The sequence below is a fragment of the Neopelma chrysocephalum genome, unplaced genomic scaffold (genome assembly GCF_003984885.1).
Source record: "Neopelma chrysocephalum unplaced genomic scaffold, ASM398488v2 Primary Assembly neopelma1_97102, whole genome shotgun sequence".
Taxonomy (NCBI): domain Eukaryota; kingdom Metazoa; phylum Chordata; class Aves; order Passeriformes; family Pipridae; genus Neopelma; species Neopelma chrysocephalum.
The window spans coordinates 1,602,146-1,628,784 of record NW_020925744.1 but is presented as its reverse complement, the minus strand read 5'-3'; the positions used below and the strand labels follow the sequence as shown (position 1 = coordinate 1,628,784).

The 26,639-nt window shown below is 36.6% G+C and overlaps 1 protein-coding gene across 4 annotated transcripts in view; it reads left to right on the top strand.

The window, feature by feature from the left end:
* The window catches only part of COL4A3BP (collagen type IV alpha 3 binding protein), a 76,387-nt gene that overhangs the window by 41,855 nt on the left and 7,893 nt on the right, over positions 1 to 26,639 (top strand). Inside the window, exons 1-11 of one of the 4 annotated variants that reach the window (XM_027671404.1) lie at positions 2,498 to 2,902; positions 5,661 to 5,768; positions 6,558 to 6,696; positions 7,655 to 7,738; positions 12,721 to 12,878; positions 17,107 to 17,199; positions 19,861 to 19,947; positions 20,904 to 20,996; positions 21,576 to 21,653; positions 25,690 to 25,785; positions 26,469 to 26,601. In XM_027671404.1, the coding sequence (XP_027527205.1) occupies positions 2,870 to 2,902; positions 5,661 to 5,768; positions 6,558 to 6,696; positions 7,655 to 7,738; positions 12,721 to 12,878; positions 17,107 to 17,199; positions 19,861 to 19,947; positions 20,904 to 20,996; positions 21,576 to 21,653; positions 25,690 to 25,785; positions 26,469 to 26,601 (1,102 nt within the window). In that variant the 5' untranslated portion in view covers positions 2,498 to 2,869. The other 3 variants (XM_027671405.1, XM_027671402.1, XM_027671403.1) reach the window with 3 other exon arrangements.

Here is a 26,639-nt window from a genome sequence, read left to right as displayed (position 1 = left end):
TTTTCCCCAATCGCTGTTACGAGAGTACAGTTTAAGCAGCATGTGTTTTCATGTATTTCCTTCGGGTGTAAGATAGTTTTCCTTAAATCCTTTGTCAGGTATGTTATGGAATATGTCAGTACTAATTTTCTTCATCTTACAGTGTTTGCTATCTATTACATACTCAAGCATTTGATAGAGATTTCTATTATTGTGGCTAAATGAATGTTTAAGGATTTAAGGATTGAGTGGAAGAGAAAAAAATATTTGTTCCCGTGTGACAAGATAAATGCTAACTGCACTAGGTGAACAAGAGATTTAATGACCTTTTGGGGTTTTGCAGGAGCATTTACTTTGGTAGTTTTTCTTCTTATTGATAAACCTGATGACAGATATGTTCTGTGTTAATGTAAAGCTTTTTGTAGTCCATTGCTTCTAGAAAAAGTAACAACCTTACCTGCATATTTACTTTGAATCCTGGGGTTTCTCGATACGAAAATGTTTATTCTGATTAAGCAAAGCGTAGGCTTCTCAAGTCCATGGCCAAATCTGGCTCAGACTTGCAAGAATTATCTTTCCACAAAGGTGAAAAAACTCCAACACTTTGCTGTTTAATGATGATCTCTCTTTCAAAGTTTGATTGTGGTCTTTAGCCCAAGTTTCTTCACCTAACAGTAATGGTGGATGTGTTTTTCCTCTTCTACAGAAATGATATTAATATGGTATTTAACTGTCTTAAATAGATTGAAAATAAACCCAAACCAAGGAGTAGAGTAATAGGCAATCATACCTTCCCTGCCGTTTTGAAGGATAAGTAAAATATTGCCAAAATGCCTGTCAATTGTGAACACAGTGTGTGGTCTAGTCCTCCTTGCTCCCTCCCGCTGTTGAGACTTGCTGGGTTATCCCTGCGTGCTCAGTCTCGGCAAGGCGTGGGCTTTCTCTCCACCTAGTGGGCGCTCCATGGGAGAGAGTTCTGGGGCTCCTGCAGGGGGTTTTCCCTGCTGCCTCCTTGCTTGTCTGCCTTAGCTAGCACTTGTGCATTGACCCTGGCAACACTCCCTTTTGGATTTTATACTTAGCGATGATGTAATAATATTTAATATAACTATTATGCAATTTCGTGTAACTACTGAAAGACAAGTGCTTTCAGTTGGGATCAGAACTGTTCTAATTTTTAAAAGCACAGTTGTGCAGTTGAGGCAAGATGTAATGGAATGAATTAATTTTTTAAAATCTGTGACTACTCCCACTTTTCAAAGCATGAAAGCAAGTAAGAACACTTACTTCAGTGCATTGGGAGCTGAGGCCGAACATCACTGCTTTTTCTGGCAGTGTCTAATAGCAGAATTGAGTTTATTAGTTCTTATATAGCTATACCCTCTACTAACAGGTTAGATTCACGGGAAGGACAAATGTAGCCCTCTCCTAGTCTTGCTATAGTCTCATGACCCAGGAGTACAAGCTGCTTTATTCTATTACTAGGTATACTGAGGGTTGCAGTTATTATCAGCTTGGGTTTTGGTACTTTTGCTCAGTGAAGAGTTTTATTTTGCAAAATGTCACTTTGACACAGTGGTTCCCAAGTCTGAGGAGCAGGACAGTCATGGCGTCCTCCTGGCTATCCTTCGTTCTGCTTTTAGATTTGATAAGTGAGTATCGCAATTACAGTAATCTTAAGGCTAATTTTTCAGTTGTCTTATTATACTTTTCAGCTCAGAATTCCTGGGGTTTCCTCCTGTGCACATAGTATGTTTATTTACTATGGAGTTGCAACATTTATCACTGCTGGAGGAAAGTTATGTCTATGAGTCTTTCCTTGGTTTTGCACTTGCAGAAGACATCATATTAGAAGCTTTATCCTTTCCATGTAGTCTTCTGCACTGTGTTTGGGAGGGCTGTGGGTGGGGAATCATCATCCAGCAGCTCTGACTGTGAAATTCCTATTTCTACCTTCCTGCTAACTACCACCTTGTTTTTGAAACCTTAGGTTTCCAGTGTCAGCAGCTTAAGAGCAATTGAAAAATCAGACCTACAGTCACGTGATAATTATATCTTTAACTTCAGGGCTCAGAAATGTATCCTGTACAGCCCTGCCTGTAGTGTCTGTGGTGGTTTTACTGTGCAGCCATCTGCTGGGTAACCCTGCCTTGGCTCATCCTGGCACTCACTAACTCTTCTTTCTGAAGCATTTGCTGCAGGTCTTAAAATTACCTTTGGGACATAGTTGTTTTACAGAGCTTGCCTGCTTATTTTCCACCCAGTCTTTCATAGTACCTTCCAGCTCTCTAGTTTTGTGTTATTACTTTTTTCTATTCTGCTTTCTCCTAAGATACTGTGGCTTGATCTCTCGGATGTGTGAATGGGGTTTTTCACAAATACTGCAGAGAATGAGATTAGACTCACAGTGTCCTAATATCTGTTTCCACCTCCTAGAGTGAACTGAATGCCTTAGGAGGAGGAGCTGCCTGCTGCATGTGTTATGTAAAATAATAAATAATTTATAACGCTAACTGAATATATCTGCCTTGGTGGATAAATGTACATTGAAGTGCTTCACAGGCACTGAATTGAGACATAATCAAAATAATTCCTTGAACACCTGAAAATAATTTGCTTTATTTGATTTTAAGTGGGAGAACTTTCCTTAAGTCTGTGCTTTACTTGAGAGTATTATTTTCCACTCAAGGAAATTTCTACGTGGCGGATCAGTGCGAGCCATAATGGAGATCTGCAATATGATTCTGCAAACACTTAGCTTTTTTTACTGAAAGCAGCTTTTCTGACGCACTGCCTTGTTGCTGATACTAGCTTCTGCTCCAGTTAAAGGATCACATGAAGCTTTGGATCACGTGGCTCTTTCCTCTTGTCTGTCATAACAAAAGGATTAATGGATTTCACTCATTGCCTTAGAAAGCTGAAGGTGTTGCAATATACTATCAAATGCCAGTTTTAGTGTAGCTTTGAAGCTGTGATGTATGCATGGAATTTCAAAGAACTGCATCTTTTTACTGAGCATGGCAATTTACCATTAGTGCTTGATGGTATGAATTGATACAAGTTCTACAAATAATTTTGTTTTCAAGCGGAGACCGTTGGTTTCTATGATATGAACTCTACCTGCTTTTCCAGTTTTTATCCTAAATTAAAAATTGTGTAAAAAGAAGAAGCTTCTGTCTACATTCCTCTTCTCAATGTAATTGATTATTTCTGCAGTGAATAGTTAATGATGATCTGCTTTGCAAGACATAAATGCGGCAGTGACCTGCTCTCGTTTAGATGTTGCGGTAGTAGAATGGTGGGGCTTTGCATGATTCATGCTTCCTTTGTTTGTGTTATTCTGCTTGCTTGTGTCTGCTGTGAGCAGGATGGCTTGTCTGTACATCAGTTACAAGTCAATACTTATTTTCTGGTTCTTTTGACAAATAAGTATTCTTGATGTAATTTTATTTTTTTCTTCTTGGCTATTCAGACATAATTGTCTTGAGACAGTTTTGTGAACATGGTCTGTAAATGCACGTGCTTTCAATTAATGTGTGCTTTTTGGTCTGCTTTTAGCACCTGCTCAATTTGCTTCTTGATTGCAAAAACAAATAGTTAATTATGTAGCACCTTTTTATTGGTAGGGTTTGCAGGCTGATAGCTGTATCTAGATGATAATCATGTATGCTGTTTTGTGTACAATTCTGAAGCGTGGATAAACTGTTTAGTGCAATTAATAATCACAAGCATAAATGACAGACAAATAAATATCCTTCTGAAAAGGTACCTTAAAAAAAACAAGCTTATATATTGATATGGAAAGAAGGGGGTTTTTTTCAGCTTCAGCTTTTATTTTATGAACTAAAGTAACTGAGCATTGATTGTATGCCTAATACTGGAAGAAAATGAGTTAATTCAAATGTGGAATATAAGCCATCAGATTTTCTACTTCTAAGATTACATCTATTCTTGGAGGTTCTAGAGCATTACTATTAAGATGTGGCTTTGATTAAATCTTGAAATAAAGAAATATGGAAATTTCACTTCCTAAGCTGAAATCCAGGTTTTGTGTAGGTCTTTCTCACTTAAAGGAGAAAGTGATCAGAAAATGTTTGCTGTCTGTAGTTAAAATACTCCAACCTCAATAAAATGGATATTTTGGCTACATTTTAAAATTGATCTGTTCTCTAAGCCATATCCTGTTGAAATGAAATTTTCTCTTCTTTCCTAGTGTGTACAACTTACAGAAAAAATTAAATTAGTTTCCACTGTCAAACTGACTGTAAAAAAAGCATATTCAGGATCATCTTAATATTTGTAGTATATGCTTAAATAAACACTGAAGTTACTGGAAAAACAGTGAAGTTTTTTTATATTTGCATTTAAAATATTTTAAAAGACATGCTTCAAAGTGTTGGGTGACTCTTGTAAAATGTTCTTATAAGGTTTATGCTTATAAAGCACTTTTGAAACAAAGCCGTTGTATGCCCAAACTCTTACTTCTAATTCAGACATACATACTTTGTCCCACTTTGTCCAAATCCTTTTTTAGCCAACATTTCAAATAACTTTTTGTGCTTTCTTCTTGCTTTTTTGAAGTTGATGTACATCTTAATTTGTCAGCGCTCTCCTGCCTTCCCAAAGCCTATGCAGTTTCAAATTTTTCCACAAAATGCACAACAGCTGGAATTTCATCACTGCTGCTTGTTTGTGCTATACCATTTGTTTTGTCTCCCCTTCTCCCTGCCCCATCTGAATTTCTGTCCTGCTGCAGAATTTATTTCTGTGAAAAGTCTTTCATAATGTCGTCACCGTCTACTTGATCAAACTCATCTAATAACAGTATTTCATATATTATTCTGAACTATGTTTATTGCTTACATTCTCTTTCAGGATTTTTCCTCTGCTTTGCCATGCACAGGTCATTCACATTAACATTTAGGGAAATGTATTTTCCTCCAGTTCCTTGGTATCTGATTCTGTTTGATTTCTGAGGAAATTTGTCAGACTGTATATTTTTAGATCTTGTATATGTTATTTTAATCAAGATATGTTTTTCTTTTCATTATTTAATTAGTCACTCCTCTCTTACTTGTAGTATCTCATCTTGTTTTATGGAGACTTTTGTTTTCAGTAAAAAAATAATTTCAATCTAGTATAAATAATTTTGCTAGAGAAGCCTGGAACAGGAAGAAAACTTGATAGCAGTAATTGTTTCATTCTCTGTGACTTCTATTTTGTTGCTTTTAGAAAGAAAATGGTACTGTTTGTGTGATTGGAAGGATTGACTGAGGCTGATTGTCTTGACTGAACCATGTTAATCCCCCAATTTATGGTAGAGTAATATAGCTTTTTGAATAGGCTGTGTGAAAATTACTTCTTAGGAATTACATAAATCAAAATAATAGAACATGGTCCTTTTCTTGAACCCTTGTATATACGTTGCCTTGTTCTTTTGGGGGCACGTAATCAGTTGTAAGTAGCAGATTTTTTAGAAATCATTAAGATAACAAAAAACTTCACGGATGCTGCATCAGCATCTTAGATGCTGGCACAATTTGAGTTATTAAAACCACTGCTGCTTCATGACAAAAACCAAATGGTTGGGTTTCAGAGGAAATGGTATTAATCTTGCTTTTGTGATTTCTTTTTCATTAAAAGCCTCAGCACTCTAGTTTTGTCCGTGGTTTGCTTTTCAGACTGAATCTGGCTATGGATCAGAGTCAAGTTTGCGACGCCATGGCTCCATGGTGTCTCTTGTCTCTGGAGCAAGTGGATACTCTGCGACATCCACCTCTTCGTTCAAGGTTAGTGAATAAAGTTTTCTTAGTATTGGTGCACACACACCTGGAAAAGAAGTAACATGTGAAGACTCATTCACGTAATTATAGAAAAAATACAAAATATTTAGTTTAATTGTTAATATTTCATCATATGATGGTGAACAGATGATACGAGGGAGCTCTCTCATGCCTCTGTGCAGTTTTCTCTTTTAACTGTAGTGTCATCTTCTAGTGGCAAGGAAATCAAAGTTGTGAGCATGTTTATTAGCTTTCTGTAGTTTACTCACCAGAATAGCAAGGGCTCCAAATGAAAACAAACACTGATTATGTGGCTCAATAAATTTGATACAGTACTGACTGACAAATTATGGCTCTCCTTATGTCAACTGTATGAATATTTAATGTATGAACTGGGGTGTTCTGTACTTCCAGGACAGCAGAAGAGGAGCAACACAAAGAAGGGGAGTAAGGATCAGAATAAAGATCTTAAACTAGGGCTGACTCTTTTCAGGCAAATGGGCATAAAGTTAGTAGCATGCACGACCGCATTTTTAATGAGCTTTTGTTGAATGCTCTGAAGTAGCAGATGCAATCAAGAGGGAAATTGAGGCTAGTGGACAAAATGAGTAAGGAACACTTGTATATGGTGTCTTCTGACATTAGCAGGATTTCATGACTGCTGATATCTAAAATATCTTTAGTGTACTTCAATTTCTTCGCTATCGCTGCAGAAATACATTTTTTAAATTTATGCATCAATCTATTGTTGAGTGTGTAGAAGCATTTCAGGCTTTTTTCCTTTTTACTTTTCAGAAGGGCCATAGCTTACGTGAGAAGCTTGCAGAAATGGAAACTTTTAGAGACATCTTGTGTAGACAAGTTGATACTTTACAGAAATACTTTGATGCTTGTGCAGATGCAGTTTCCAAAGATGAACTCCAGAGGGATAAAGGTAACACTGTAACTGAAAACTCTGCCCTCCATAGATTTTTGGTTTTTACCCCGTCAACCTTTTGGTATAAGTACAATAGCATTTGATGTCATATAAATAAAATATGTATCTTAAGTTTACTCTTTAGTAAAGGGATCAATCATATATATTTCTGCATAAACAGTGTTAACTAGTTTTGCTTCAGAATTCAGATTTGTATAAAAATCTGCTTGATGTTGACCTGTACCTGTCAACTGTACAAAAGAAGTGCTCTTTTTAAGTGTTTTACATTATAGAATACCAATTGCTAACCCTCATAAGATGAATTTAAGTTAGTTTATTGCTCTTACCTTTTGTTTGGAAAAATCAGTGGGATATTACTTCTAATAGAAACAGTACATTCTTTAAAAAAGTCAAAGGTGCAGCCATAAGGAATGCTTCTGAGATGTATTGACTGGAACTAGAGCACTGAATGCCCACTCAAGACCTTAGTAGACTAAGGTGTGAATGTCTAAATATCTAAATTGCTTATCCCAGAGCACAGCTTGTTGTCGTATCTATGCACTTTACTGAGACATTTATATTCAGCTCTGTGTTTGTTCCGGCAGTCTGAAAATTTTGGTAGTAATAAAACACTAGATAAGTGCAGTTCCACGTTTTTTAAACTTTCCAGTGTAGAAGACTAGATACCTGCTGGAATCATGGCTCCTTACTTACTCAGTTGTAACACTGAAATATGTTGTTCTTATCATAGAATCGAGTGCTAAACTTCAATACTTAGCAGATATTAGATTCTGATATTTACTGACATCTATGCTGATAGTGGTCTTGAGTCAAAAAAACAAAAAGGGAGGGAGGGTTCACGACTGTTATGAGAAAAAGTACTGCTTACCCATGAAAATGCCCTTAATTCTTTCTTGCACGCTAAAGAACTAGAAAAGCTTTCTCACTCCCATAACACACTCTCTCTCAAATTTAGTGGTAGAAGATGATGAAGATGATTTCCCTACAATGCGTCCTGATGGGGATTTTGTACATAACAGTAACAGCAGTAAGGAAAAATGTAAGTCTGTCCCAATTTTTTCACTGGTGAAAATTATGATAAATGGTATGATGAAAAGTCTGATACAAGACAGATACTTACGCTCTTTTCTAGGCAGAAAATGGCAAGAATGTTTATTTAAGTGTATGTGATAGGAAGTTCTTGGTCATATAATAATTCTTTGGCTGTTTTTCATGATTCTGAGTTATTCTTAATCCCACAAGCACTAATGCAAGTTTATCAAGCTGTAATTTCCTATTCTGTGTCTAAAGCTATTATCACTATAAAATTCTGTTGAAACAGCTGCGTCATTGAGATATTGGAAACTGATATTTGTAACAGGTAATTGCAGTTTTTCTTGCAAATGTTATCTGCTTTAGGAATTTGGTGGACTGCAGTGCTTTTCCAGTTACGGATGTCCCACTATAGTTTTCCAAATACTATGGCTATGTAATGGTTAAGTCAGCACTGTTACTGATTCTCACTTATCATAATTCTAACTCTTTTTTACTGTACTTTTCATTGTTATGAAGACAGAATTCTGGTATTTATTCTTATCATAAATAATGAGAATATTTTACTCATTGCATCCATGCAGCAAATGTGAAGAACTCACGCATGTCTTGCTGTTCTAGAAGTCTGATACTTCTGGCCTGGAGGAAGTTGTGTGTGAATTTAAAGTCTACTTGTATTCTTCTTAGACCTTCTCATGTTTCCTGACTGAAATATTTTAGTGTTTACATTCTCTACATGTTGACAATTCAGTTAGTCCTAAGGTATTTCTTAGACTTGATTCAGGAGACTTTTGAAGTTGCACTACCTTCAATTTCAAATGTGAATAGAATCTCCTGAAGTACTCACTAAAAATGTTCTTAAACATGTAAATGCCTTCATCAAGAACCTGAAAAATATAGGGCAAAATAAGCCTTTTCTGTGTCTTCTGGGTTTTTTTAATTGACTATTGTTCCCATGTATTACATATTTCCTTGTTGTATTTAAGTGGTCTTTCTAGAGTATAGCCAAAACTCTTATAAGGGAAGAGGAAATGAAAGGAGCTTTCAGGATACATCCAGAATTCATCATATGAGTAGATTTTTCTATTAAGTGCCTATTCTACTGAGGTTTATTGTAATGCTGATTTCAGAGGTTGAGTAGCATGTAGCCCTGAAGTTTTGAACAAATCTTTTTTTGCTTCTTGTCACTAAAGGTAGGCAAGCTTGCAATGTTCACCTATAGGCAAGCATACAGTTCCACTAACCCTATTGTATGAATAAAACTGTACTTCTTTTTTTGAGGACTGTTTTCAGTTTTCAGAAAACTGAAAAAGCCTTATTTAAAAAATATTAAGTAAGAATTTAATTTTACTGCATGATTCATTTTGGAGGAGATGTCTTTGTCAGACTTAATTTTGGTAGGATTGTGTAGGAGTTTCAGCTTCATTTACCTTTAGAACATTTCTTCATATCTACATTCTTGTGGTGCCTCTGCTACATATATGCGTATGCTATGGGGAATGTCATTAGGAAAGTCTGTATTTTTAATACATCTGGTCATCAAGCCTTTGGGAACTTACATGCTTAGAAATTGATGTGTGTTATGGATATGTGTATTTAAACTCACATACTGTAGGTCACTACAGGAAATAATTTATGCAACCCCTTGCTTTTTGCAGAATTTCTAATTCCAGTTGTTATGATTCCTATGTTCCATTAAATTTACTATCCATCAATTATTTCTATGAAAATATTTATCTCAATTTCCATTTTTCTGTGCCTCAGTTTGATTTCTAAGGGCTAAATTCATTAAATATTTAGTTGCTGAGTGCTGCTAAGCTTGATTAGAAAGGAAAAATTAGAGTCCCTGCCCTTAAGTGGAATCGTAAGTGGTGCAGTGAGGGAAGTAGATATCTCAGGTTGAGACAGCCATGACCATATATTCAGAGTAACAGACAGTGAAAGATTTATCTTCAGCTTCACCCTTTTCTAAAGCTTAGCTGCAGAGCAGCTACTAAAATGTGGTTTCTCAAATTTCGGGTTCCCTTCTAAAAGTTTCTCTCTGGTTCTGTAAGAACTGTAACAATCTTCTTAACTGTAGCTGAGAAGTGGTTGCCTGTTTATTCTGGGACTGTTCTCCACTCAGTGCTCCAGGAGTGAGGCATAGGTTCAGCCTGTTTATTTAGCTTACTGTAAGGAGGAGTGTTTAAGCCTACTGTTCAGACTCCTAGTGCACCAATGTAATGCTCAGATCATTAGATTTAAGACTGACCCAAGGGACCATATTCACATTGTCTTTTATGGTTTGTTCTCTGGGTGGGAGGAGAAAGTTAACATGAGTATGGACATTTATGTCCTACTCTGAAGATGATGTTTTGGATAGGGAGGCTTTTTCTTTTGTGTGTTCTCTAGGATCTTCAAGTGAAGAGCTAGGTAGAGTACTACAAAGGTATTTAGAATTAGTTTAGTGATGTAAGATGTTAAGGGGACATAAAATGGAACAGCTAAAGGAACTTCTTTCTACTTACTATCTTTAGAATATTTTCCTGTTTCACTGAAAAACAGATTTGATCAAACGTGATATTTGGGACATCTGGGAAAGTGCTACGCACAGAATCTTGGGAACAAGAAGGGAAAACACCCGTCCTAACAGACACAGAGGTGTAGGAGAGAAGAGATAAAAAGCTATTCAAGGCTAAAGCACAGTATGAAGAATTTCCTATATGAAATGTAAGAGAAAACAAATAGAGCATAGATGGGATAATTAAAAAGGAACCACTTGGAACATGTTGAAATTGAAGTTAAAGTGGGAGAAAATTTTCCTGCTTTTTTCAGTTGACTTCATGCAGTTTGATCACCAAAGTGCAATTGCAACAGTAAGAACACTTTCCTGTTAGCCTTTACCTTGAAACATAGGTTCCTGATGCCTGATTTCATTCTGAAAAAATCAATATATAGCTGATATGAAGAAAAGCATAAAACAGGAATTGGAAAGATGTGTGGGCTCTCCAAATAGAAAATCTCCTGACAAGTACTTCTAATGTGCTGAAGCTCAGTTGTTGCTCAAGCGAGGGTTGAGGTCATCTTCTAACATGTTTCGGAAAGACATGTTTCCTGTGATTAGGAATGAATCAAAATACTTGCATCCATTGTAAGTAATCTCTGTAGTGACCATCTCTTCAAAGAAACAGGTTTTACATCCTTCTACAACGTGTTCATTTTTGTAATGGTTGAAAGGAACTACAGACACTGACTTGAAGTCTGCAAGCTCTCCATCTATCACTGCTATCTGAGACTAGTTACTAAAGAATGGCTTAGAATATATGATGACTAAAACTGTGTGGAAGTGTTAATGAGCTGTGGTTGAGACCTAGAAAGAGATAAAAGCTCTCTTTTCCAGGAAATGAGGCTGGGTTGCTGCATTTCCTTTACAATCTACCATAGAGATTTCTGAAATTATTTATGTAGTGTTGCAGTTAGGGGCAGTTTCTTCAGTGTGTCTCCATGTTTCCTAGTTGAGAGAGAACAATCTCGTCTGCAAGCATTATAGCTGTGCTGGTAAGCCTGCATGTGAACACTGTCTACACCAACAGGAGAAATTATTAGTATAAAACTGTCTTTTTCAGCTGTGAAATGTTATGGGCGAAGGTCTTGTGTAATTTTTGTTATTTTCAGTGGAGCCACTGCATCACCACCTTGTCAGCTTATACCACTTTCAGTCTCAGCCTCCTCCATGTTCCCTCTGGAGGAGGAGCTGCTCTCCTCATGATCATTTCTGAAACAGTTTTTTCTTTCCCTTCCTTTATTATTTTTTTACCTCCAGCCCCCATCATCTTTACCTTTTTGGAAATGTTCTTGATTAACATTAAAAAAAAACCAAACAACAAGCTGTATTCTACCATAGTATGTGTGTTTATTGAGGTACTTCTGATAGCGTGTAGTCTGTAGTCACTAGTTTGAAAAATAGTTGGACTCTTTCTGAAAGGGGTGCATAAAAAAGCTCTGGAGACTTAAACCACTGCTGAAGACCCTGTGACAATTGCTTTCTGTTCCCAAAGTGCAGATACTGTGCTGTGCCATTAGAGAATGGCAATAGCATTTATCTTCCTTACAAGAACTGAGCTGATTAAAGCCCTGCTTTGTCCTTGCAGACAGATACTGGATAAACTTACTCAAATACTTTTTTGTACTTTTTAAAACTATAGCAGTGGCATGTTGACAAACTGACAGACTGGGGAAAAACTAATATTAATCTAGGTGAGAAGTCATTATACTGTTCTGTGACATAGCAAAAGTTACTTTAACTTGCTGGGCTCTATCAGCTTCAACTTGAGTGTTACTTCTGCTTTCTAATATTTTCTGACATTCACGTGTAGTGCTTGATTTGTTATTGTGTCAACCTACATACCAGTTTGACATGTTGTAATAGGTACTTTTTTTTTGTCACGCATTTTAAGTAACTTGTTTAAATAGCCTTAGCAACAGATGGCGTGGTTGACAGCATGAAGTAGTCGTTAGAACTGCAAAACCCACAGAACTTGGATAATTCAACACATTTGATACTTTTATCTTATACCTCTTTACTTTGAGGTTTTAAAATCTATAATTGCATGCTTAAAGCAACCTTGAGTATTACATTTTGGGTTTGATGACGTTTTGAAATTGTTCCTTTCTTAGTACTGTATCTGATATGTTTTAAGGTTGCTCTGTGTTAATTAGGCCCCATTTCGAGCTGTCAAACTGCTATTGTTACAAATTATTACCACTCCCTCCACCCACATGATTTGCAGAGTGCAGAGTAATACAGCATTACAAGCAGGCTTGAAATACAGTATAGCAAGATGAAGCTGTAGCAATGGATAGCTGAACATTATTACCACTTCTGATTCTTATTTTTAAATTAGGGGGTTTTTTCTAACCAGTCTATTGTCTTCAAATATAGCACATACGTGTAAAGTGCTTGTTTGATTTAAAGGCTGTTATCAGAGATTCATTTTTGTGTGTTTTTAGTGTTTCCACATGTGACACCCAAAGGAATTAATGGCATAGACTTTAAAGGAGAAGCTATAACTTTCAAAGCAACTACTGCTGGAATCCTTGCTACACTCTCTCATTGTATTGAACTCATGGTAAAACGTGAAGAAAGCTGGCAAAAAAGGCTAGACAAGGTAAGATCATTTTCCTTTTACTTTTGCTGGGAAAAGTTTTCTGTAGCTTGAAACTAAAATTTCAAATGAGCTGTTGTTATTTTTTTTTATTCTAGGAACTGCTTTTATTTTTATGTACAACATCTATTAATTTTAGGTGCTTTCATTATCACCCCTATAAAATGTTAAGGGCCTCATCCTTACTGGTGATATAGTAACACTATTCATCATAGCCCTTTCTTTTCCTAGCTCTTACACAGATGGTAATCCTATATGTTTTATATCTATAAAGCACTTGACATAGTAAGTGTGTTGCTTGCAGCCTTCTAACATGGATATAATTATCCATGTGTGCAAAATGATGTACGAGTCTCTGAAGTGTTTTAATGTGATAAGAGATGGTGATAATAGGAGAACCAGTTGTAACTTGAAAAATCTCTTCAAGATATGGTTATTTCACTTTCCTTTGGCAGATTGAAGAGATTAAATTGTGTTTTATACTAATTGGTTAAATTATTTGTGTGTGGTGTTTACAGTATCTGTTATTCTAATGGCAGTGGTGGTTCACGCTAAGCCTGCTCAACCACTGTAACACTTCTAAAGGAACAGTGTCTTCTGTCCTTCTAAAGGACCAGTGTCGGCCTGAGATTTGTTGTTGGAGGCATGGCAGGTTGTACTTCAGGCTTTAGTTTACATAATCATGCCATCACAGGCTGGTGTGCGGTGCAGCTGTTTTTCTGTTCTCTTTTTTAATATATTTCCATATAGTGTATATTATGCTTCAACTTTTACTCCATTTAGTGTACACTATTCAAAGAATGAACATACTCAGACAAAATACATCCATATTTGAATCCTGTATTGTCTTTTGTTCATATTCCAAAGGCCTGGCCCTATCTAACTGTATTGTGACTTCTGTCAACAATAAGCAGTTGGAGGAATTACAGTTAGGTCCAAGACTTGAAGCCTGTTCATAGAATCGGGGGTAATTCGGATTGGACTAGGGAACTCAAGAGGTTTCTGTCTCTTTAATCTTCTGCTTAAAGGAAGGACAGTTTGAGGTCAGATCAAGTTGCTCAGGGTTTTATTAAGTCTGGTTTCAGGTCTCCAAGGCTGGAGACTACACAGCACTTCTGGGCAGCCTGTTCTGCTGCTCATCTGTTGTTAGAGTGAAAAAGTTTTGCCTTGTATCCAGTTGGAGTATTCCAGTATCTGCCTCTTGTCTTTTATCTTTCTGCTCTAAACTACTGTGAAGTGTCTGGCTCGGTTTCTTTATGACTTTCTTGAAGGTATTGGAAGGCTACTCTTAGGCCCACCTGCAAAAAAACCTTCTCATTTCTGTGCTGAGCAAACACAGTTCAGTTGATTTGATCAGGCTTTCCTTAGAGCAGAGATGAAGGGATGTTTTCCTTGCCCCTAGTTTAGTTAATATAAAATTTGAATTTATTTATATTAGTTATTTTTCACTTTTATCTTTTCCGGTGGACTAACTTTAAAGCACTTGTTTAAGCTGCAAGTGGTTAGCAAATTCCAACCTAAATTTCACTTTGGGTCTCATGTGAGTAATATCTCATACAGCATGACTAAGTACATTTTAAAGAGGGTCACAAACTTATTTTGACTTGTTTTCCTAGAAATTAAAGTGGCAAAAGCTTCTGAAACCTTGGAGCTTTTAAGTTGCTCTGCTCTAGTAGACTTGCAACTTTTTTAAAGTTACATTTGTCAATGAAATTTAATAGGGTTTAGAGGACACACAGGGTAAATTACCTTAATTCTAATATAAAATAATTACTTTGTATTTCTCTATTTGCTAGCCTTTTGGAAGAGGCTTTTTTTGATGAATTAAACAACATAGAATTATGGTGAAATAGCTTTGGCTGAGAGTGAAACCCTGGTCTACTCCCACAAATGCCACCCCTGCAATCTCCTGTGAGCAGCACCTTGACACTTACATCCCTAAGGACAGCAGTTGACTGTATTCAGACCTCTGCTACCACTATTCCACAGCTCTGCATTCCATAAAAGAGCTACTTTTGGTTTAACTTTATCTAGTACTTATTCTTTATAAAGAATATCTTCTATAACTCTGGGCCTGAGCAAAACCATTGCTTTGCCCTCTGATAAATAGACATGGGATGAGAATGGTATAGATCTTTGTAGTTTTGGTTTTCTTGGCTAGGTGTGTAAAATGCTCTGAGAAGGAAATAAATATTGTGAGATGATTAAAATACAGATTCTGTGGTTAGTTTTCTTTCAATACCAAAATAGATGGCCTGAATAAAATTAATACAAAAGCATATAGTGTTTTCTAAAGGTAATTGCAGTTAGAGCTTTTCTTTCCACCTTTTACACTTAACTCTTAAAAGATCTTGAGCTTGACTTTTTATTTTTCCAGTGCACTATATAAAATGTTAAGTGTATTTTAAAATAGACTTTTCTTAAAATGGATACACAAGAAAAGGATTTTGTCTTCAGTATTTGGACTATTGTTTCATTTTCAACAAAGTCCTTGCGATAATGCTTTTCATATTTTCTTGACTACGCCAGCATTTTTGTTCTTGTTTTGTTTGGTCTCACTAATTGTTACTAATAAGCAAATTTATCTTCTGAACATTAAATGTTACCTTAATAATAATATGTTTAGGTCACTTACTTTGTTCACCTTTGACATTTGAAACTTAAATGTCTCTTTAACTTTTACAGAGTTTTAATACAGCAAGTAATTTTTTTTTTTTTACGCAATCACTTTCCCAATTTCTGCCTTATTTAGTGTTATTGCCAAGAGAAGCTGGCAAATTCGGAGAGCTGTATTTTGACATATGTGTATTATCACTAATTTGCAAATTGAAGTACAGAAAGTGTGGAGATTTGGGGTGAGTGGGAGGAGGAGTTGTTTTGGGTGGGGCTTGTTTTGGTTTTGGGTTTAGTTTTTTTGTTCTTGTTTTTGGGTTTTGTTGTTGTTGTTGGTTTTGTTTTGGTTTTTTGCTTGGTTGGGTTTTTGTTTGTTTTTGGTTTTTGTTTTTCATTCCAAGTCTGGTAAAATTTCTATGCTTTCTCTCAGTGACATATACTTAAGTCATGCTTTATGCATCTTCACAACTCTCCAGTTTATCTTTCAAAAAAAAAAACCCATGCAAAATTTTGTGAAACCTGTTAGCAGTTTCTGCCTCTTTGTGATAGTTTCAGAAGATAAAAACCTACAGTCACGGTTACAGACAATATTGTTTAGTCTAAGTGCTGTTTTTTTTATTTTTCTGGGGAAAACTATACTACTTTGTTTTACGTCAAAGCTATTGCTTTACTAGAAACTGGAAAATGTGTTCCAGAGTGAATGTTACCTCCAAATTCCCAGTTGGTAAACTCAGCCTTTCTGTATTGCTTTATTGTTTTCCACTGAATCTTTACATTTCGGTTTGGGTTGCTGAATAATTATGCCCATATCTGCAAGAAGTAGTCTGAATAAGCTCATATCTACAAGAAGTAGTGTGTGGTGTCCAGTTGTCACCTGTAAGACTTCACTTTCTTTCACTTGAACAGATTCTGAGAGGGGACAGAGAAACATCTCGCATACAAAAGCTGAATTCTGCAAGAATTTCAGAAGTCTTTGGAGCTTTTTCACTGAAAGTATCTGGCAGTACGCAGAATTTGCAGAGGAAATATTAGACTTAATCTGATTCTGGTGTTACTACTACCTTATTCAAAATATACAGTGATACAGACACCATCAGTGGCTCTATTACAGTCACAACCTATTATGTGAGAATGATGTCAAGTTACTAGTCTTTGCATGGAGTCTACAAAATGATTCACATTGATCCTGTAATTAGGATACAAACTCACAGGATATAACTCATTAGTATATCACCATGTTGAGCACGTTAGCCTTTTACTAGTTTTATTTTTTACCCTTTGTTATCCCTGCCCAAGCATCTGTGTCAAGGAGGTTTATATAAACTGTCAGATACAAAATATGACACTCAATGAACCATGCTTAAACTAGAAACTAGTTTTTGCGTGCTGATCTAGTTTCTTCCACATGAATTAAAAAGTATCCTCAAGATAGCTAGTTCCCCAAGCTTACTATTATATATACATGTATATGGGCACATATAATGCATGCATGCAAATACATTCAGAAAATCATCAGGTTTTCAATTGCTACTTGGAGAAGAACCTACCCTGGTCATTCTACTTGTTGACATGTTGACAATTCATTCTCACTGCATCCAATGGTTGTGTAATTTTACAGGAGGTAGAGAAAAGGAGAAGAATTGAAGAAGCCTACAAAAATGCTGTGACAGAATTGAAGAAAAAGTCCCACTTTGGAGGCCCAGACTATGAGGTATAAATTCTGCTTTTGAAATTTTTTAAAATGCTATGACTTTTTATGGTGGGCTGACCCTGGGTGGACAGCAGGTGCCCACCAAGTTGCTCTATCACTCCCCTCCTCAGGTGACAGGGGAGAGGAGTGAATATGATGAAAGGCTTGTGGATGGAGATAAGGATGCAGAGAGATCACTCAGCAATTGCTGACACAGGCAAAACAGACTCAACTTGGGGAAATAGAGCTTAGTTTACTACCAATCAAATCTCAAAACCACCCTTTTCCTGCTTCTCCTTTCTTCCTGGGTTTAACTTTACCTCCAGTTTCTGCTTCTTACCCTTCAGCTGTACAGAGGGAAAAGGAATGGGGGTTGTTGTCAGTTCATCCCACATTGTCTCTGCCACTCTTTCCTCCTCACAAGGAGGACTCCTCACACTTTTCCCCTGCCCCTGTGTGGGGTACCTCCCACAGGAGGCAGTCCTCCATGAACTTCTCCAACGTGACTCCTTCTGTATGCTGCAGTTCTTCATGAACTGCTCCGGTGGGGGTCCCTCCCACTCGGTGCAGTCCTTAGGGAACAGAATGCTCCAGTGTGGGTCCCCCACAGGGTCACGAGTCTTGTCAGCAAACTTGCTCTAGCATGGGTTCCTGTCTCCATGGGGCCACAGGTCTTGCCAGTTGCCTAGGCTTCCCGCAGGGTCACAACCTCCTTTGGGTATATCCACCTGCTCCAGCATAAGGCCTTCCACGGGCTGCAGGTGGATCTCTGATCCACTGCAGATGGACCTCCATGGGCTGCAGGGGCACAGCTGTCTCACCAAGGGCTGCACCATGGGCTGCAGGGCAATCTCTGCTCCAGCATTAGGAGCATCTCTTCCTCCTCCTTCACTGATATCTCCAGAGTTGTTTCTCTCACATATTCTCACTCTGCTGTTCTCCAGATGCAGTTGCACAGGCTTTTTCCCCCCCTTCTTAGATACATTATCCCAGAGCAGCTACCACTGTCACTGATGGGCTCAGCCTTGGCCAGCAGCAGGTCTGTCCTGGAGCTGTTGGCTCTGTTGGATATGAGGGAAGCTTCTGGAATCTTCTAACAGGAGCCACCCCTGTAACCCCCCCAACTGCCAAAACCTGGCCACACAAACCCAATACACTTGTAAAGATTGGGTTGTTTATCAAAGGGGAAAGTGGTGTTGCACAAGCCTTTGCAAGTGTGATTTACAAGTGTATTCATGCCACATTTACTTTTTCACCTTGAAAACTGAAACTATATAAAGAATTTCTTGCAAGTGGAAATATGTCTTTACCTTCCGTGTTCTGATATTGTCTGAAGTGTGTTTCTTATAGATATATCTGTTGATTTTATTTTCTTCTACATTTGATACTGCTTATATGTACTAGTATTGTACTTTCCCTCTTTATTTGTTCAGATGTAGAGATATGTAAAGCAAATATGAAAACCCTGACTGCAGAGGCAGTCCTAAAATCTGAAGTCTAACTTGAATTGATTTTTAGTTTGTCACTGCCACTTGACATATCAAATTCAGTGATTTTAGGTTCCTTCTGTTAAATTGCATATTTCATTAGCATCCTCCTCAATAAGATATTTAGTCTGAATCTGAGATGCTTTAACTACCTTTTGAAGATTATTCATAGAATGGCTTGAGTTGGCAGGGACCTTAAAGATCGTTTAGTTCCAACCTCCCCACCATGGCCAGGGACACATTTTCCACTAGACCAGGTTGCTCAGAGACCCATCCAGCCTGGCCTTGAACACGGATGAGGCATCCACAATAATAATGTAAGATAATGCACCTATAATGCAGTTTGCATAATTTTTATGAACTTGACTCTTTCATGTACATTAATCAAACACATTTCTACTTACAAGTCATAGCCTGAGAAATAGTACTGTACAGATATTTAAGATACTTGAGCTTAGATTATCTTTTATCACTGAGGCATGCACTGTAATATTAAAAAGGACAGGAAGTTGGACTTTGTCTACTTGGTTATGAACTCAGCTGCTTCTTCCAACTACCTGTGTTGTAAAGTAGAGGTCTTTTAATTTGCTGGACCAGGTTGTTTTACAACACAGTAAAAGAAACAATCCTAATTTTATGAAATTACCACTTTAATTAGTAAACTGGAGTTTTTAATTGTTGACTCAGTTCTACCTGCTGTTTAGTGCTTAACTGTGCTTTTCAAGAATTTTCAATAGAGGTCCCCAGAATTTTCTCTTCTCTTGTTATATTTTGAGGAAATACCTGAAATTCAATACCTTAAGGCACTGAAATACTTGGAAGGAGTCTAACTACACAAGTATGTTAATAGGTGTACTTCACTGACACACTGTAAGCATTTTCAAGAGAACATATTTATTAATGAAAACTTAAATTTGACGTCAAAGCATATTGACACTATTACTCAGTTTCCTGGGGTTTTTTTTCTTTTTTATACAACTATCCTTAAATTGTAGTTAAAGGGAGTAACTTCCTTTAACTAGTACAGGTTTTCCGAGGATTTGTAATGTAAAAATATTGGTGAAAATGTTTGAGGTCTATAGAAGAAATTTGCTTCCATCAGTTATTTTTCATATATATATATTTCTAATAATAAATTGAACTGGAACTTTCATATCTCCAGAATTTTTAACTACTTTTGTTTCTTGTCCTCTAGGAGGGTCCAAATAGTCTGATTAATGAAGAAGAATTCTTTGATGCTGTTGAAGCTGCTCTTGATAGACAGGATAAAATGGAAGAACAGGTATTGATACTTGAAAAATATCTTAATGATGAACACTTCACAAGAGACTTCTGTGACTTAAACTCAGTCCTAAGGTGCATTTTCCGAAACTGTAGATATTTTATTCTGACACTGATCAGGGGATGTCACTTAACATTTTTACAATTAAATGTTGTTGCTTAATGCCAATTTTGAGCAAGTGACTTCACAGGTTGTATAGAAAGGGTAGTATGTGTTAACCTAATTTAATGTCTCTGGTTTCTAATTCCTAAATAAGTGTTTTGTATGAAACTTACCTTTATATGTAACTGATGCCCTGTTGAAATAAGAATATCAAACACTACAGTTGCCTCCAAAATGTAGAATTTCTTTTTACTCTAGTGGTATGTGAAATAGGAAAGACATAGTTCTGTTGGTGTTTGGTTTTATTAAAAAATTCTGTGGGCTCTGGCTACTTCTCTAACTCATTTCTTGAATACACTTCAGTGACAAGGATCAAAAAGGGATAAGATACATGTGAGGAAAGTATGTAGAATACTAGAAAGTATAGCAGTATATAAAATGAGGGGGAATAACGAAGTGGTGCTTCCTTTGTCTTAAAGGCTTATATGCTTAGGAATATAGTGAATAACAAATACTTGAGATTTAAAAAACTTTCTAGTGGACTTGTAGTAACTAACAAAGCTTACCTATGTTGGGGTCTCTTAGCAGAGAGTATAAGTTTTTAGTGACTGTGACAGTACTACATGCATCCTTGATATGTTTTCCTTAACTTAGAAATACACCTTGAAGTTTGGATGAATTCAGTCTTCAGGCCCACTCACTTAATGAGAATTCCAGCAGAATGACAGCTTCATTCCTGTAATGGGGACAGCATTAGTTCTTGTAGTCACTATGTAGATTAAGCATGACTCACTTTGTTTCACAGTCCACCCAGTAGCAGCTGACTAATAATAATTAAACCTATGTTGTTGCAGTCCCAAAGTGAAAAGGTTAGATTACACTGGCCAACACCCTTACCTTCTGGAGATGCATATACTGCTGTGGGGACTCATCGATTTGTGCAAACGGTGAGATATTTTTTCTGGTCTCCTCAGAATAATGGGCTGGTCTGTGATGTTTCTGTATAATATTTTGTATGGTAGATGAGATTTTTAGGTGTTTCTAGTAACTTTCAATGGTCTACTCATTTTCAAATAAAGTAGCTGGAATTGAAGGACTTTTTTTGTCTTGGCTTAAAAAATACTGATTTGAGTATCTGTTTAGAATACTCTTGATTTGTATTAAGCCTGTCAGTCATACAATAAAGGAAAAATTCCAACTGGCTAACCCCAGTGTTTTCAAGATACCTTCACCCAAATTAATTGAATTGATTTTATTAAAAAAAAATAAAAATAAAAATCTAGTCTTTTGCATCAGGATCAGTTGGCTGTTTTTTAGTGTTACTGGAAACACTATGCTCCTGTCTGGGCTACACTGGGAGCATAATATATAATAGGTGCATGAAATCAGCATTCACCACTGTGCTTGCTGCTTATGGTGCTTTTGTTTTCCTTTTCTTCATTATCTTGTGCTTGCAAGTTGGTACTGATCGCTCTGTTGTGCCTTTGTTCTGATTACTTGGTTTTTTCTTTGTCTGTCTCTGGTAGCCCTATAGTCGCTCTTCCTCCATGTCTTCCATTGATCTAGTCAGTGCCTCTGATGATGTTCACAGATTCAGCTCCCAGGTACTGTACTGATGTGTCATGTGGGGGTTGCATATCTTTGCTGTATTTCATCTTCTTCTCTAAAACCTGTTTTTTTTGTTACATCAGTCACTGCTTGCTTTAAACTAGTATGTTGAGACAAACAAAGGAGTTCTCTATTCCTGTACTAAATGGTTGTCTTTCTTTACATCCAGCTTGCATGCATACCACTTGTGCAGAGGCCCAAATCTTGTGAAACTGTTTGATTTATTTCAATAGCTTTAAAAAAATACCTACAATTTGAAATTTTTTTATTTCTAGTTATAATAAGGTAAAATAACACCTGCTTTATGTAGGCTGGAAATGGTCTTTGCTTCATATTGAATGGTTTTTCTCGCTTTTAAAGTCAAAGGTTTGATTTTAATCTGAAACGTTTGTAATGAAACATTAATATGCTAAATCTTATGGTTTACTATCACCACTTTTTACGTCTTCAACTGGTTTGATTACTGAAAGGCCATAAAGTATGTTGACGAACAAGATTGTGAGTATGACAAATTTTACTGAAGAGTTTATATATATATATATATATATATATGTATTCACTTATCCTTCAGAAAATACGTCTGACATCCTGAATACGTCAGTGTAGCCACAATGACATATTCCAGTGATGTCCAAAATTTCTGTATGTGCTTGGTCTGAAGATCATAGTTTAGACTAGAATTAGGTAGGTGCATTCACGTGGGGTTTTTTGGTCTCCAAAAATGTTCTTCGAGTATGGAATTTATGCTATTACTTTTCTTCTGCTGTGATCCATATGCGATTGTGAATATGGCGCTTTATTCTGGGATCTGTTATTTTGGAGGTTTTTTTTAATTGCTAACAAACACTCCAAACAATCTTTTTTTCAAATAGGAATGGGTTTTTTTTGTTTGCTTCATTAGCAGAGCCTGGAATTTTACTACTTGCAGACCTTATTACCACCTTCATGAGCAGGACCAACACTTAAAGATTTGTCTATTGGACTAAAATGTCAACACTTTTTGCAGTCAGTTTATTTCTGAAATTTGAACTTAGCACAAGGAAAAAAGTATGCAAGTCCTGTTGCATATCACTGATAGGCTTATCTGCTGGTACTCCAGTAGTCGAGTCAGTCTTTCAGGTTTTTCTTTGGGAGGAGAGGATAATAAAGTCAGGGAGTAGTAAGTAATAGAAAGCAAATTTGATTGTCAAGATAGCAATAAGTACTCTGTCAGGTTATGGGTACACAGGAAGGAAAACTCATAGTTGCTAAGATACACAGGCATCCTCATTTTCACTTCTTATGCCTGTGATAAAATTTCTGTATTCATATGATAAATCTAAATATCAGAGCAGTACTGTGACTGCAGAACTAATAATTTAAAAACAAATCTCATGTGGACTAAGTCTTTATCACAATAATGCAAATTGTGATTATGTATCAGCATCAAATGTGCTGGAGTCGAATTGCTCTTTTCAGCTGCTGCATGGATTTTACTACATGGAAATTACTACAGAGTGCCTTTAAATGCAGTTTCAAGTTAATGGACTCACTGCAGAAAGAATGATCTTCATTTATGGAAAGCTACTATCCCAACACACACCCCTATCCCCTACGTGTTTTCTCTAGAACAAATTTTTGCCAAACCAACAGGTCAGTGCACCTGCTCTGGAGCTTCATTTCTAGTGAACAAGCAGGTGAAAGACAACAGAGAGCAAGATTAGAAAAGCAGCAAATCTTTTCATTACAACCGCTCTGGACTTCATTAATAAAAAATTGGTCTCTGGCCCCAGGCTGACAATTTGGCTTTTGGGAAGGCATGCTAATATCTTGATTCTTAAAAAAATTATTTTTTTTCTAGAATTCATATGAATGAAGGGAATTTTGATATCAGGAAAAGGTCAAGTAGCAACTTGCAACCTTGTTTTTAAGACTGAGAAGTATAAATGTATTCTGATGGGAACTGGTTCTTCAGTGTGCCTCTTAGAAAGGCGTTGATTTGCCTCTGCCAGTTGAGTGGGAGGTCAGATCACTTTCTTAAAGAAATAACAGCTTTTATAATAGGTTGAGGTGTTCTGAGGCCCTTTAAAGTGAAGAACTTGCCACTTAATGTTCAGGCCAAGGCTGCATGGCATACGTGTTACAGGTATTTTTGCAGACTATTCTGTAGCCAGCTAGGAACCCAGAGGTAATAGTGAACCTCTCCAGTGGGAGAGACTCTGTGAATCTCTTGACTCTGTGCCTCTGAAATAGGTGTGAGTTGACAGACAGTGACCAGTCTTCAGATTAAATACAGTTTGGACAGATGGTGTGCACAAGGCAAATTCTGTAGGTACTGCATTTCCTGGTGAAGCAGAAGTAAGAATCTGTTTAGATGGACTCCTGTGGATGCCTCCTTCTCTTCTTTCCTTGCTATTTCCTTCATCCCTCTGCATTTAGTATAAAGCAAAAAGTAGCAAAAGAGAAAAATAAATGTATAAGAGAGAACTTTATCCTTAATAAATAAAGAGGTGGAGGAGAAGAGACACGGGGACCTGAAGGTGTGGCAAGCAAATGTTGGGAGCATGGCAAGGATTGCTTTCTGAAAGAAGTGTAATCTAGAGTGTAATCTAGAAGTGTAATCTAATCTAATAAATTGAATTTTTAAATAGCCTACATTCTTACCTGATTTGTATTGTACTGTCACTGTTTCACTGGATAAGAAAAACAGAAGAACTTTTTGAAGGAAACCTTCTAGTTACTTTTGTAACTCAAAAACAAAACACCTAGAAAACCCTCCAAAAACTGAAGTGATAACTTTTCATTCTCTAAAGAAGTCTATCGTTAAACTGAGACAAACTAGAATTTCCATCTAATGGGTTTTATTTTGATGTTGCACTTTAAAGGGTTTGACTTCATTCAAATACCTGTTTTCTTCCTGGTCTTAAGTGTATTGCCCATGGAGTACATAGTACAAACAAAATTACTACCTTAAATTAAAAGTAAATAACATCTTCCATAGAACTTCCATTCGATATCATATCAGTGTTATTTAATTTTGCTTTCTACTTGTTTTAGTATTTGCTCAAATATACGTTTTATATGTTGTTTTATTGCACAGTAGACTTCATATTTTTGTAAGTTGTACAAAAGCACTTTAAGGTTCAGGCTATTAGTCCTGTGATTGGGAACTTCTTAGGCTAATCTTTCTGTTGGTGAATTAACTAACCTTTGCTTGTAATGCTTTTCCTTTGAAAAAAAAAAAGGTATTTCTAGTAATTCAGGAAAATGGTGTGAATCACGTGGACTTGCTTGCTGTGACAAGTTTTAGTAGTCACTTAACTTTTTTCCACCTAAAAGATATTTGAATGTTTTCAATATTTGAAGCATTACACAGCAATGGATACTTTATAATTTTGTTTCCTTTTTTAATTGGGGTGTTTGAAAAGGGGTGGGAAACCAAAGAAACAGAATAATGTAGTCTCTGTAGAATAATAGAGTCTCTATACCATCATAATCTTTTGAATGTAGGCATTTGTGTTCTTTTTTTTGTCGTAGCTGGCAACTGTGCAAAGATGCCATTGAAACAGAGCCGGCATGCTTTGCTCATGACTGTTTTCTTCACTGCTCTTCCAATATTACTTTTGATATGTATTCACTTTTTTAGAGCTTGTCAGTCTTCTTCCCCAACCCCCTACCTTTGTTCAGCTTTTTAAATGCTCTTCAGTGAATATCTTACAGTGCATTTTAATTCTATTTAGAGATAACTGAAATTCCTGTATGCTGAAATAAAACTGTTTTAGGTAGAAGTAGTGAGATTTCACAGTTTAGAGGCACAAAGGAAGGATAGGAAGTGCCTACAAAGAAAGAAGTTGGAAGTTAAATCAAGATTTTGGCTTTGTTTCTGAATGCCAGCACTATCTACTTGTTCTTAACCTGTAATAGAAAGCTCTCAAATTGACCTTCTGCACAGGAACTGAAGTATTGACTTGTGACTTCCAATGCTGTACAGTATCTGCACAAAAAGATGGAAGGAATGAGTTAAAAATGCCTTTTGTTTTTTCCCCTTTAAAGGTGGAAGAGATGGTACAAAATCATATGACATATTCCTTGCAAGATGTAGGAGGAGATGCCAATTGGCAGCTAGTGGTAGAAGAAGGAGAAATGAAGGTAAACATTTGTTTAATTTGTATAAGGTGATATGCTGTGAAGACAGACACTTTCAGTCTGGTGGACTTGGCAGTGTTATGTTTACAGTTGGACTTAATGATCTTAAGGGTCTTTTCCAACCTAAATGATTCTGTGATTTTCTGGCAATACTATCACTGAGCAAGTTATGCTGTTGAAACTTCTCTCTGAGAATAGCATTGTTTAGTTTGGGACTGTAGTCCACCAGAGTTGTGGCTTCCAATATATTTATTCACACAAAATATGGTCTAACTCTTGCAATAGCTTTGTCTTTGCAGATTACTGTCTCATTCCCTCCTGCTTAAAGCTTGGTATCAAAGTAACGTGTAAATTCAACGTACAAAAATATTAGAGTAGCAAGCTACTGTGTTGGCTGCTCTGCTGTGCTTATGAATCCTTGTGCGTAGTGATAAATGAGGTAGCTTAATCATTTTTGGAGTAGAGATCCTTTAAGTGCTGGTATTTCAATGTGAATTGCCATGTTAGAATGTCTGCAACAGTGGTTACCAGAGAACACTCTCATGGCAAATTATTCATGTGATAGTCGTCTGAGTAAGTGGGTTTGTGTTGGTTTGGTTTTTTTACTGATTAAATTTAAACAATTAAACACATGAACAGTTTTGACAATTTCTTTTCTACATTTCTTTCTTTGTGTTCGGCTGTAGGTATACAGAAGAGAGGTGGAAGAGAATGGAATAGTTCTAGATCCTTTGAAAGCAACGCATGCTGTTAAAGGGGTAACAGGGCATGAAGTTTGCCACTACTTCTGGAATGTCGATGTTCGTAATGACTGGGAAAGTAAGGAATTGGTTCTTCAACTTTGCATGTTTATCAGC